The sequence below is a fragment of the Rhipicephalus sanguineus genome, chromosome 4, assembly GCF_013339695.2.
Source record: "Rhipicephalus sanguineus isolate Rsan-2018 chromosome 4, BIME_Rsan_1.4, whole genome shotgun sequence".
Taxonomy (NCBI): domain Eukaryota; kingdom Metazoa; phylum Arthropoda; class Arachnida; order Ixodida; family Ixodidae; genus Rhipicephalus; species Rhipicephalus sanguineus.
In genome coordinates, this window is record NC_051179.1 from 8916466 (window position 1) to 8929723 (window position 13258).

The window sequence follows — 13258 nt, forward strand, 5'->3', positions numbered from 1 at the left end:
TGCCCCTACCTCGAGCAATTGTTTTTAAAATTCTGTCCTCCGCTACAGAATCCTGCAGCAGTGGTTCCTAGGAGCCCAAGTTCTGAGAGTTTTTAAATATGTGCGTGGTTTCTTAATCCTTTTACAGTGTGGTACCTCGGGCTTGCATTCTGAGTTGTCAAATTGTCGGAACATTTGCAGAATGTCTTCACCCCCCGTCATAAGATGAAATTTCACACGAGGATTCGTTCCGGCTTACTAAAATAGTAAATGCAAACCATATTCAATAAAGTGTTTCATTAGAAGCTCGCGTGTGCATTCTTCTTAGGGGCTCTTTAGCCGCCATCTTGAATTTTGGTCCACGACTGAGCAAGGGCCCCCCCTCCAAATCTTCTCAGATTATCTTTCACTGTAGGGGGGGTGCTTGCTCGGGATTTTACAGTAGTGTAAAACATAATATGCAAAAAATGTGTGAAAAACAAGAAATCCGGCAAGAAACAAGGAAAATAACAACAGTGATGACCGTAGATTACAATGTTTTTGGCGAAAAAAGGCATCAAACAGAAAAGAACACATTATAAGGTGTATGTTATACTAACCAGGTTTCAAATGCTTTAACTTCATCAACTTCTACGATATGTTGCGCATTCCACAGTTGAACAGTGTGGAAGAAGAATGAATGCTGTCAAAGTACAGTGCATGTAAAACAAGGTGCAAACTGAAGACCATTGCTGTGCCAAGTTGTCTGCAATACATGGGGGCTAAGTCCATTTTTGTGTTTAGTAGATCTTTTGTATAGTACATAGCTTAAGTACATTTCTGTGTTTAGAGCACAACAAAAATAGAGACCTTTCAACTGAATTTCACAATTTGAATGAAATTGTTTTGTAAAGCAGCGCTAAAACTAAACATTCTGTATAGTAGCCTGGCAGAGTAGCTTTTTGAAATGCATATCTTGGGCAAGAGAGGATAGATTAATTCAGGAAATATGAAGAAAGGAAATTGAATGAAATCCAAAACCTTATGTTCTTAATGTTTGTATTGCTTCTTAAGTTTTTGTGAGAGAGTTTCTTAAAGGGACCGACAACTGATTTTTCTCTATCCAGTTTTTTACGGCGTGACAGGAAGCTCACCCTTCGTAGCATTTGTAGCTGCAGTGGTTTATCCGAAAAGCACGTAGTTATTTTATAAGCAGTATTTTTCGATCTGAAAGACTCCAAACACGCATGGAGGCTTGCTCCAGCAACGCTGAGAATTGATAGTGATGCCGCTAGCCCTTGTGAAAGCTGTCGTTGTTCTGCTTTCGCAGGAGTTACTGTAACTATGCTAACCACCTTTATTTTGAGCTTTCCAACCATTTTTGAAAATAGCAAGCTGTTACAATGAGATGTCTGGCTTTATACACCTTCCCGGTATTTGTACAGCATTGTGTGCACCTGCACCCAAGGTTGCCTGTGCCTGTGTCATGGATGGCTTGTCCAGGCATCGTTACTCTCTCGATACGCGAGCCAAGCCAAGTAATTGAAAACGTAACTGTGCATGTGCACGGCCGCACCGAGTAGCAGCGCGCGTCATTTCTGAGACGAAGTGTAGGTAGCAAAACTATGTCGCTCCAAAATCTTAGCGGCCTGGAAACTGCGTGCACGGTTGCATGAGCACGCTGAAAAGTTGCTCAAGACGTGCTGACGAGCACGAGATCATTACGTCACGCGAAGGCAGCGCCACTTTAATGCATACTACTAATGCAGGCCTATGTGTACATTATTATGGAGCAATACCTTTTAATATAAAGAAACGAACAATATTTCAATACTAACAAAAAAATTGTCGACCGCGTACAGCAATCAATGGTTACGTGGCCGTCTTCATCGGATTGCGCGCTAGTCCGCGTGGGGGACGACTTTTAAAGCGCGCTCTTCGAGCCCTTCGCGCCATCTCGCTAGTGATAATGAAAACACGCTGTACCGCCGATCTCTGAGTACCGCCGCCGGCAAATGGTGTACATAAGTAGCTCGCCGTTAGCATAGCAGGGAACATGCCGTCTGTGGCGGAGTCGTTTCGCGCTGTGCGCTGGCCATCGAGAGGTCGTAAGTTCGACTCCCGCTGACGGAACTTTTTCTTATAGTTTTTTCTTTGCCATATGTCAGTCTTTATATTTTACAACGTCATATCCGTGACGGAAATGCGTCAGTGGAGCCGTGGTCCACTCTGGCATAAAACACTTGCGTGTTAAAATGCCATCTGCTTATGTTGTTGGAATGCACTTCAGCATTTTGTACTGACAGACAGTAGTTTAACTAGCCCTAGGTCTTAAGTTGTGAGTCTTCATGCAGCATGACAGGTTTTATCATTTCCATATGCACTTGCAAGCTTCTGCTGATGATAAGACTGTTGTACTTGTGATATGAAAAGTCTAATCCGCTATTTTGCCACTATAATGCTCTTCACCTAAACTGTGTGAAGATGAAATATTTGTTAGTTACTTAGAAGGGGACATGATCTGCAACAACAAGCAACTCAGCGGTGATAATAAGTGCACACCTTAAAACATGGCTTTTATCAGTGGCAGGTCATAGCCAAACCGTATGTGCCACTAGCGATTGAGCAGCCAAGCAGTTAAGGCTTTCCTTCTAAAGAGATCGTAAACTTGTATGTTTTTTTTCTCAGGAAAAAGCTCTGAAAGGGCCTGAGGGTTCCTATCCAAAGGAAGGCCAGTACACACATTTTCTCCTGAAGACTTCAACACCCCCTGTGGGATCTGACATGAATGATACTGTCATCTGTCCCGGACTGTGAGCACAGGGCCTGCATTGCAACCTTGAGGTACCAATGCTGTCATACAATTTCATTGAAATGTTGTTGTAAAAAGTGTAGGCTCTGCTTATTCATTTGTTCACATTACCCTACAGAGGACCATTGAGTAGAGGAGGTGAAATAAAGAAATGTGTGTGTACATTGGGAGTGAAAAGAAACACTGTATGCAGTTGTAGGAAAAAACCACCATTATACAAAGTCAAGAGAACATATGAAGTTGCAATTGTTTGCAGAATTTATCAGGCTTTTCTAACGAAACAATACGACCTGAAGGTTATTCCAAAGTGAAATGGCGTGCAGCACTGCAGAATTATTGAATGATTGTGCATGGCTAAAAATGCACTTGAAACTAAGATGACTACGAAGTTGACTTGATGTACATGAAGGAATTTCAAGCGAGAGATGACTAGACTGAGTTGGTAGTAGTACAATAAACTGCCGATTTTTCGGACATGCTTGAAAATTCGGACGCTCTCGTGGCACCATCACAAGTCTCATAGATGTCAGTGTATAAGAACGTCCGATTTTTCGGACTTTCTGCCGAAACGGCATTAATCGAAGCCCTTAACTCAGCCATGTCTGTCATCCCATAGGTTCGAACCAACGCTTTCGCAAGTCAATCTTTCTTACGGCGGTAGCAGGGCCCGAAAGTCACCTTTGCCGCAATGCATGTTAGGGGTGAAGCAGACCGAAAATCTAAAGGGGCCACTGTCACGGCGCAGTGTGGTAAATTCTTTACGGATAAGCACCGGAAATGCACGGAGGCGGTAAACGCGCCAGTACGACTTAATCGCTGATAAACCTTTATGATAAGCATCTTCAGCCAACTGCTCGGTAGTGCATGTGGCCTAATGCAGTTGTATGTGTATAGCATGCATTTAATAGGCGATACCGCAAACGCGCCACGGCACCGTTGATGCAGCCTCTTTGTGGGTGACTGCTAAGTGTGCCGCACAGACATATTTCCTTCAGAAATGAAAACATCTTGCCATCGCCGTGCCCATGAGTGGTCAGGAATGGAGTGGGCTGTGACAAATGCTTTCACAGCAAACATGTGCGTAGGATACAGCAAACGCCCCGACAGTGATGGCGTGACCTTAGTAGGCAATGTGCTGCACACAACTAGGAACGATCGACTTCACGTGGCAGCAGATGCGGCGTGTCAGCGGAGATTTTTGCGCAGTAGCACATTGGGGAAAGCGGGACGAGTCGTCTTATCTCCCATCACAGCCTTGGTGTTCCTTGTCATCGTTTTTAAGCGCACCATGAGAGAGAGGTGTAATTTTTTTTGCGCTTTGCTGGCATTGGCGGTGCTCATCACGAGACGCATATATGCAATTGGTGGTTGGCACGTAGTTTAGCGGGGTTCACGGCACGTACCGTATGTATTCACGAGAGTCTAGGCACGCACCAAAATGCCTAATAAGTTTACTGGCAGGCGCTGAAGCTGTTTCGGACGTGGCTGTGGTGATTTGACCACTCGAGTGGAATAAAAGAACATGAATTCGTTTTTTTCGGACTGCCCGATTTTTTGGACGATTTCATGGTCCCTAGAGAGTCCGAAAAATCAGATGTTGACTGTATCTATAAATGAGGAATAGAAGGGCAACAGAATTGTGGGAATCCAAATTAGCAAGCAAAATGTCACGTTTAATTTGAGCAATGTTGGATTGACATTTTAGTATAAAGTGGCCTTTTAAAAAGCCCACTTAAAGAGGATGTTGTCCCACTTAGTTCAGAATAAGCGAAAAGCAAGGCAGTTGATCTTTAGGATAAGGAACAGTTTCGTGAAGGAGAAGCGTAAGAAAATTGACTTAATATGATTTCATGCCTTCTTCTACTAATCAGGTACTGAGCAGGACTGTTATAGCAGTGGCTGTAGTAAACTCACAATCATGAAAGGGTTTTTAAAACGCTCAATGTCTCATTCTCCGAGCCAATTTCATTCTTTATCACCTGAGATTAAAAATGGTTAGCACCTCTCATGTGATCTGTAGTTACGACCACAGTAAAGCTTTGTTTTACAAGCTTGAAGGTGTCATGAAAATCATGCTAAATTTATTATTTTTACTTAACTATAAACATTAGTCATCTGAAACTTCCAGGCATAAGAGAGAGAGGGAGTGGTTTGGGAAAGAAGAAATGAAAAAGACGCTATTCTCTGCCTCCTGTTATGGGAGCACAGCTCAGCGCCTCTAGGGATGGAGAAGTAAAGATGATAGGAAGAAGAAGAGAAGATAGAAAGAAGGAGAGAGTAGCATGGCAAGAGAGTATCTTGTCAGTGCAGGCGAAAGCACGAAGCCAAAGCGTTTGTCTATAGGGCGGCGAGGTCTGCAGGAGCCGAAAACTCGAGGAAGGCTCGCAGGGCTGGTATCTTCGACAGTGCGGGAAAAAGGAAGTGCTCCACAGTGGTCGCAGGGAGACCGAGCAGGCTATAGCGGCTCACCATCGCGCATCATTCAGCGGCGAGGGCAGGACAGAAGCAAACGAAATGCTCCGTTTCTTCGTCGCCATATCTGCCGCACACAGGCGATGAGCAGCGACTTGTGGAGTACATGTGTGCTGCAGACCAGGTGCTGCTGGTCCGCATGCGAAGCAGCAACCACCTCTCGCGTCTCTCAAGACCGGTCTCCGGTAGGCGTGGCGGTGGTTTGCCGCTTGCCACCCGCTTGTCAGGGTGGGCTGTTGGTAGCAGCTGCCGCAGTTGTTGCCGGGAGTAGGCCGACGGAGCTAACGCCTTGGTGAGTGGGGTATCGCCATGGTGTGCTGCCTTAGCGGTGGCGGCCTCCTGTTTCCCAGAAAGCCAGTGGAGGGACAGACACACACTGCCAGCTCTGATGGCAGTTAGCTTGTTGTGCAGCAGCGCCACAGTGATCCCAGCTTGATCTGGCTGCAGCAGCGCTTGTAGGGCTGGCCGGGAGTCGCAGAGGATTGCCACGGGCGTCTGGGGCGTTGCAGCAGCGAGGTAATTGGCTGCCAACTGAAGGCTAGCCATTTCAGCTGTAGTGGAGCTGGCATAGAAGGGAAGGCTGCGCCGGATGGTCATCCTAGTTGTTGGTATGACACAGGCAGCCGCGACCGAGCGGAGACTGTTTCGGACAGACCCGTCTGCGAACACCAGGAGATGCCCCCGCAGCCTGTCGTGGATTTCCGCCACAGCTGACTGGTGGAGCTGGCCCACCGGTGTCTGCCTTTTTCCGTGTTTGTCCAGCTACAAATGCACGTCCAGAGGCTGCTGGTGCGGGGGAGGGGGCTGTATAAGACAGGGAGCCCAGGGCACCAGTTCTTCATAGAGAGTGCAGATCTGTCCCATCCATGAAGCTAGTTGGCTCCGCAGTCTCTGAAGGAGGGCAACACCCCTGCGGCCCCATGTGATTTAGTGCCAGTCGCAGCATAAGGGGCGACAGAGGCCACGCCTGGGCCTCCGCCGATGAAGCAGCTACGGGCGACTGGCGCGGGATTCCCATAAAGCGGCGAATTGCCATGTGGTGTTGCCGCTCCAACTGCTCCTTGCGGTGTGGTGCCAGCTGCACCAGGGGCAGTGCATAGGTTTGCACTGCCGTTGCAGCCCCCTCATAGAGCCGAAGGGCCAGCCATGGGGTGCACCCATGGACCCTGCTCAGCAGCTTGCCCACCGCAGTCTGGACTCTGGTGGCCTTGAAGGTGGCGAGTTTGGCGGCTGGTATCCAGGTGAGGCGATCAGTCCCTAGCTCCAGGTATGTCACTGCCTTTTTGCTCCATGGGATTGGCCGTTCTCCCAGCACATGCCTTCGGATAATCCTCTGCTTAGCAGCTCAGGGGTGAACCAGCAGGGCCTTCGTCTTCATGGGCGACACAGTCAGCCCGATCGCCTTGGGAGCACCTGATGGCCGTGAGCTTCCGCCTGGCATAGAGTTTCCTACAATACTTACTAGAGGGAACTCTGGCACTAGTGTCTATGGGAGCTGCAACGCATGGTGCTTCAGCCAGCATGGGAATGATGGGTAGTGCACGGATTTGTCTAAACTTTGTTCGTTTGGCTATGCGTTGCCTGCATGCGCTTTGTCGCAAAACGAAGTTCAGCAAAAGTCAGCAGTTCCACTTCACCACTTTAACCACTTCACCACAACTTTAACTTGAATTGGTGAGCCTCTTGAGGCTCACCAATTCAAATCTGGTCACAAAGTTCACAATGGTCTATTCCTTTTTCAGAAATGAATGCCACAACACAGGAATAAACAAAGCCACAAGTGCGTTCGAAGCGATAAGCATGAAGATTAGGCAAATCCGTGTACTGCCCATCATTCCCATGGTGGCTGAACGATTGCAGCGCCACCGTTCCCTCTAGGTAACTGTAGGAAACGCTATGCCACCTGGGTCCCCTAACCCACGGTGCCACGTCGTCTGCGTACAATGAGCACTGCGTGGGTTAGGCATGAAAGATGCATCCTTCTAAAAGATGTTGATACCTTGAAACAGATGGCAACACTTTCGTTCGAAAGGGCAGCTTGTAAATTTTATCTACCATACAGGCTCAGTTTATGGGCAGGACAATGACAAGTGCAACTCTGTTGTAGCTGAAATAACTTTATCCACATTGCTTGTGGCTCGAAAGCACAGTTAGCAAAGTATGAAACCTGTACACATCACACATACCCATTTTTACAAGCATCATGCTTGTGACTACCAAATTAATAACTTTGAGACGACTAGATTGTACCCTTCAAAAATGGTGCTTAGGCAGGCTTGTTCGTACATACACACGCTTTTTTGAAACAAACAATGCATGTGCTGTGTTGTGTGGTTCCTTCTCAGTGTGTCATTTCTGCGCTGTCTGAGATTACCCTGCTGTGCAATGAGATTGTTCTTTACTTTTTTTGTTTGCCCTTTGGCTTTGTTGCTAGCACTACTGTGCTGTATTCAGCATGTGAATGGTGAGAATGCAGTTGGTTCCTATCAACTTTAAAGGGACCGACAACTGGCCAGAACGGGTGATTAGATCCTGGTGGAAATGAAAAGGCCGTGAATTATAGTGACAGATTCCAGAATAGTTTTCGCGATCTGAGTAGAATTTATATTTTTAAATCGCGTTTAAAACTAACAGAAACCGGTATGTCGCGCAGCCTAGCGCGAGCGCCATGAACCGGACGTATGCAGTCTTAAGCACTTTGTTGTACGTAGTCTAATGCTTTTACACGCACCAGAACGAGGGCTGAAAATTTGAATATGTATGTTATTGTCAATTCCCGTTTGTTTCTAAGGTAAAAGAAGTAAAGCATGAGATGTGGCGCTACTTTCGTGGCTTCCAGTGAAACGGAGGCTGCGGCGCATGCGCGCGCCGTCTGGCGGCGTTTCCCGCGTAGCTCGACTCTCGTCTGCTCTCGTCGTATCGGACTTTTGAAGAGTAGCACGCGAGTTTGCGCTGCTGCTCGCAAAATGCCATCGACTTACTGTTCTGTTGGAGGATTGCTACCACTTCATGAACAGCACTGCTGGTGTATCCTACCATTTGTTACCCGTCAACGCGAACAGAAAGAAGCAATGGGAAGAGGCCGTCAGTTACCCGTTGCCGTCCCATGCTCGCATTTGTTCAGTGCATTTTCGTCCCTCGGACTACCAGCCGTCGTCAGATAATCAGCAGAGAACACGACTCAAACGCGCAGCTGTGCCGACCATCTTCGAGCGTACCAAGATGTTAAATCACATGTTAAAGCGTCGTTTCGTTTTCGAAGGCTTAGCTTGGCTTGGCTTGACTAAAATGTGATAAAGCGACCTGTGTACGGCCAAAGTGCTTCTATAAGAAGCCCCAGAAAAACGCTATAACTATTGTAAAATAATTTAATAGGCTAGAAAGCAGTAGTCGCGGCACCGCAGGCTTTGCAAACGTAACATTGCCTTTTTATACTTAGGGCATGACTTGTCACCACTGCTGGCGTATAATCGCTATCGCGCTCACCTCTCACTGTTTGCAGCATGTGATATTAAGACTGCATAATCGCTGCAGATCGAAAAACTCTGATTAAAAATGTTTTACGGCGTTCTCCGCGTTACCACTCCGTGATTAGAAGCTCTGACCGGTAAGCTTCCCGTTGCACTCAAGAAAACGGGTACCACAAAAGTTGGTTGTCGGTCCCTTTAAGGACAGTAACTAACGAAGAAAAAGAAAATTGAAAGAATTTGTGTGTGAACGATATCGTTCATTGTGAAAAATTTTGTCAGGTCATGATAAAAGTTCACTTTGAACCAGTACTGCCCACATTGGTGTCTTTCCTAATCATATTGTGGTTTTAGGGCTTAAAACCTCAACAATTATTATTGGTAGTAGTACTGCCCACAAAGAGTTCTGCCTGATGAAGACAAACTTGGAGGACGCTTGAACTTAGCCTTCAAGAGTAGAACGCGGTAGCATAATCGGGCCCCTTGCGCCGCAAGGAAAGGAACGCTCGTGCGCGTAACGTTGGCCATTTCAAACTATCCTAATGCCCAATGCAAGGACATTTGCTAAGTGCCCACTACGCCATAATTCTCTTTCTTTTGCAAATTGGTGAAGTACCCACTACGCGTCTGTAAGGTGCCACGCACACCTGCGCAGCTGCACGCTTTGTAATGGGTGGGCAGCTTTAAACCACCCACTCGGTGCGCAATTCACATGTTTTGACGTCTGGTGCAATTCTACAATTCTGCCATGCAATATTACACAAATGAAGGAGACTCCTCCCACTACATGACATTCTTATAGTGTTTTTTTATGAAGCAGCTTCAAGCACTGCCGTGTCTCCGTGGTAGAACACCTGCTTGCCACGCAGAAGGTTGAGTTCAATTTAAACTCGGACCGAGATTAATTTATTTGCATCTATCTCGTATTTTCGCTCACGGACAATGCCAAATTTCTGCTCATAACCAATGACACCCATGCCGACGTTGACACCAGGATTTCTGCGAAACGCGCTCTTTAACGCTATCGCATTAAAAGTCATAAACGAAATGATTACCATTTCTTTTGTTCCTGGAGAGTGTATTTGAAAAACATAATTTATCTGAGGTGTAATGTAATTAGTATAGAAATATTTTAATTAGTCATTCTTATATGTGTAACTCACCAGAACTTCGCTATGGCATATTAAAAATGCAACAATTTCTTTTATAGAAGCTGTACTCAATTTAATGTCTTTGAAGCATTAAAATCGCTGTAGCAAATATGATACAATAGGCATTACGGAGAGTCAAAGTTTAACATTGCAATCATTTTCGTTTTACCATGCAACACAGGTGGGCTTCGTTGCTAACAAGCGAGCTCACAACTGTTGTTTGAAGCTAGTTAAAAATCACTTGCACTGAAAGACGCTGCCGAGCACTCAGAATCAACACCTTGCTTCCTTTTCAGCACAACTCAAAGTGAGGAGGCCATTTTAAAATATATGGTTGGCAACAAAGAAATAGCCTCTGCTCCAAACTTTACTCTTTGGCAGTTCCTTGCACCATGCAAAAGTACATTGGCAACAAACCCAAAAAATTTTTGCACAAAGTGGAAGAAACATGGAACACCACGCTCGAGCATGAATCATATTCTGGCCTGTACGTAGAACCAGAAAAAAATGTTAGGCAAGCTGGTCTCGTTATTTATCTTTTTCACAAGTATGCGTTTGACAAGCTCGTTTGTGTTCTATCTTTAAAACAAGTTGACAAAGAGTTCGAGCCTAATACTGTTTATCTGGATGCCAGTTCACAATTCTTATTGAAAGTTATTTTCTGTCACTCGGAGAGAAAGAAGACTGTTTGTACCATCTTGCAAGTACTTATCAAACAGCATATCTGACGGGAAAATTGTGTTAAATTTATTTTAAACTTCATAGCGATGAAAGTGCATTCATATTTAGGGGTGTGCGAATAGTGAAATTTCACCCCGAATCGAATTCGAATCGAATGGTGCCGAATAGTGGCCAGAATTATCGAATATTCAATCAAATATCGAATAGTTTATATACACGAAATATGTACCACCAGTTATGGCAAGACAAAGGAAAAATCAGGAACGCTACGGCGTCACAGTTTTATTACGCACCTGTTTGAGAGTGACTTTTGTTTCAGTTTTTATGGGCGTGCAAGCATGTTGATAGAAGAGTCGCCATTCCAGTCAGCAGCACCACTCCAAACCTCCTAACGACTAGCAGAGGGGGGTATGGTAGCTAGCTTTTTCCCGATGGTCGCGCAATATGGCTCATCTGACAACGGTAACGTTGTGCCTCATTGCCATGGGTGCTCCAAGCCCAAAAATCTTTGGGCACCCGTTCACAGCAGCGTTTTAACTGCGTGCAGAAACGATGGAAGTTTCTGAACGAGTGGTTCGGTGTGGCAGTGGCGACTGCCTAGCGTGAACAAATTTTTACAAGCAAAGCCAATGACCGAGAGTTTCGCAGGCCAAATTCTGGACGTTTTATGGTGTTACGGTGCTTGCGGCATACGCGATCAAACTACGCAAGAAGTCCGTGCCTTCGTTTCGGGAACGAAGTTGTGAAGGGCTTGACAGTTTTCTCATTTGTTTTTCTACGAGCGGAAATGACATAATCTCCTTTAAGATCAGCCTGCACTCGCTTTTGAACCAGGATGTCAGTGAAAGTTTTAACGAAATGCCTATTGTAATGTCGTTAGTTTTTGCCACCCCACCCTACCCAAGTTGCACCATTGGCCTTTGTCGCGTTGTAGATATTCGTCCTCTCGAATTATTCGAAACTTCGAAAACTAGCTATTCGAAAGTCGAATCGAATTATTCGATTAGGTACTATACGATTCGAATTCGAAACTCAAATATTCGCACACCATTATTCATAATACAACAATGCTACTCTATTGTAGAAATCGGTGACATAGTCAGTGCGCCTGTGCTCTCACTCACTGCTTATGCAGAGAACTAGAGAGCTTGTCAATATTGAAATATGGTGGTGCCATGGAGGAAAGAATCAAAATAGGAGCGGGTCATGCTCGTGAAGCTAGTAGTGCAGCCATCTTGGTGGCCCTTTTCTTCTCCAGTCAGATGATGAGCAACTTGCACTACAAGGAGCCGTTGAGTTAATACTGTACTGCTGATGTGCATCAGAACAAAACCTACGAAGCCTTTGCAAAAATTTTAATGATGCAGACATGTCCTTTTCTGTGGCCCATTGAAGAAGACTACAAAGACTTGCATCGTGATTGCTTGACAGCATGCATGCGTTGCAATAGTGATGCTCACCGAGCAGCACACAGGTCAACCTATGTCTGATTCTACTTGCAGACCGAAAACACAATTTTCAAGCTCACGGAGCACTCTACAAACACAGCTTTTGTCAGAAAAGGAGTGTGCTGTGAGAAAATCTCCAAGCAAAACTATTTTCTTATTTTCTTGAAGCCCTTAGCAGCACTGGCCCTGTTACTATGGGAGCGTGTATGTTTGGGGACAGCAACCCCAGGAGTCTCCTTATTCTTAGGTGGGCCTGTTGGTTCTGTCACAATGCCCAGTAGTCTTTTGACATTGCTTCAGCACATCAGAGTTGGCTTGCTCCTAACTTTTCCTTCCTCCATGGGTGGAGCCTAGTGATGAGAGACAGTGCCAGAGCATGCTGGGATTTCTTATCACTGCTGAATGCCAAATGTTGTTAACATATAACTGTTGCTATTTCTGCATCTATAATTTCTGTTTGTTATTTACTTAATGCTCTTCAACATGTGGCTTGCATTGAACTTTCACCAGTGGGAAACAGTGGATGTTACTGCTGTGCAGCAGCAGACGTGGGCAAGAAATATCCAGCTGCTGGACCATACAGACCATTTGGTCCAACAGCATACAGATATGATGAGTGTATTTGCTGGAGCCAATGTTTCGACAATGCTCATTGCATATTTCTTTCCTGCGCAAGAGCTGCCGTTGTCTTGCTGAAGTGCTGTTTTGTTGTATGGTTTGCAGAGAAGGATAAAACAAAAGCATTCCATGGATGTGTCTTTCATTAATCTGACACTTTTACTGCACCGAGGAGTTCGTGTGAGTGTAGAAGCATAAAGGACATGCATTTGCAATGTGCCAAATGGAGTGCCATGATACAGTTGTATTTTTCATGTGCCTTTAATTTTCAAGGAATATGTATGTCTGCATATATGCTAATTGTGTACGACCAGTGTATCTTATTTATGTCAGTGTGCACATGACATTAAATCGAACAATTTAATTTGCATTTTGTTTGCCTTTGTAAGTTGCATGCATATTTTTTCCTGCAAGAGATATGTATGAATACATGTGTGAGCACAGTGGAGGTCCCATTAAAAAATGACCGGTAATATTGATCCATGCCATTTTACTGGCATTACTGTCTTGGGGTCTCGAATGATCAGCTTTTTTTAGTTTACACTGGCTCTATCTGCGGTGCTTCGTGCATCAAAAGGAATCTGGGAAAGGCTTCAAGAAAATATTAGAGGATAAGTCGAGGAAGAGAAAAAACGGGGGCTATTATTGTGC

General features: G+C 45.3%; 1 protein-coding gene across 1 annotated transcript in view; it reads left to right on the forward strand.

Annotated features, from left to right (window-relative positions):
- The window catches only part of LOC119389339 (uncharacterized), a gene marked incomplete at its 5' end in the record, with an annotated part of 31169 nt that extends 18192 nt beyond the window's left edge, over nt 1-12977 (forward strand). Inside the window, 2 exon segments of the mRNA XM_037656553.1 lie at nt 2647-2802; nt 10157-12977. Coding sequence (XP_037512481.1) covers nt 2647-2775 — 129 coding nt within the window.
- Nucleotides 12978-13258: the final 281 nt, after the last annotated feature.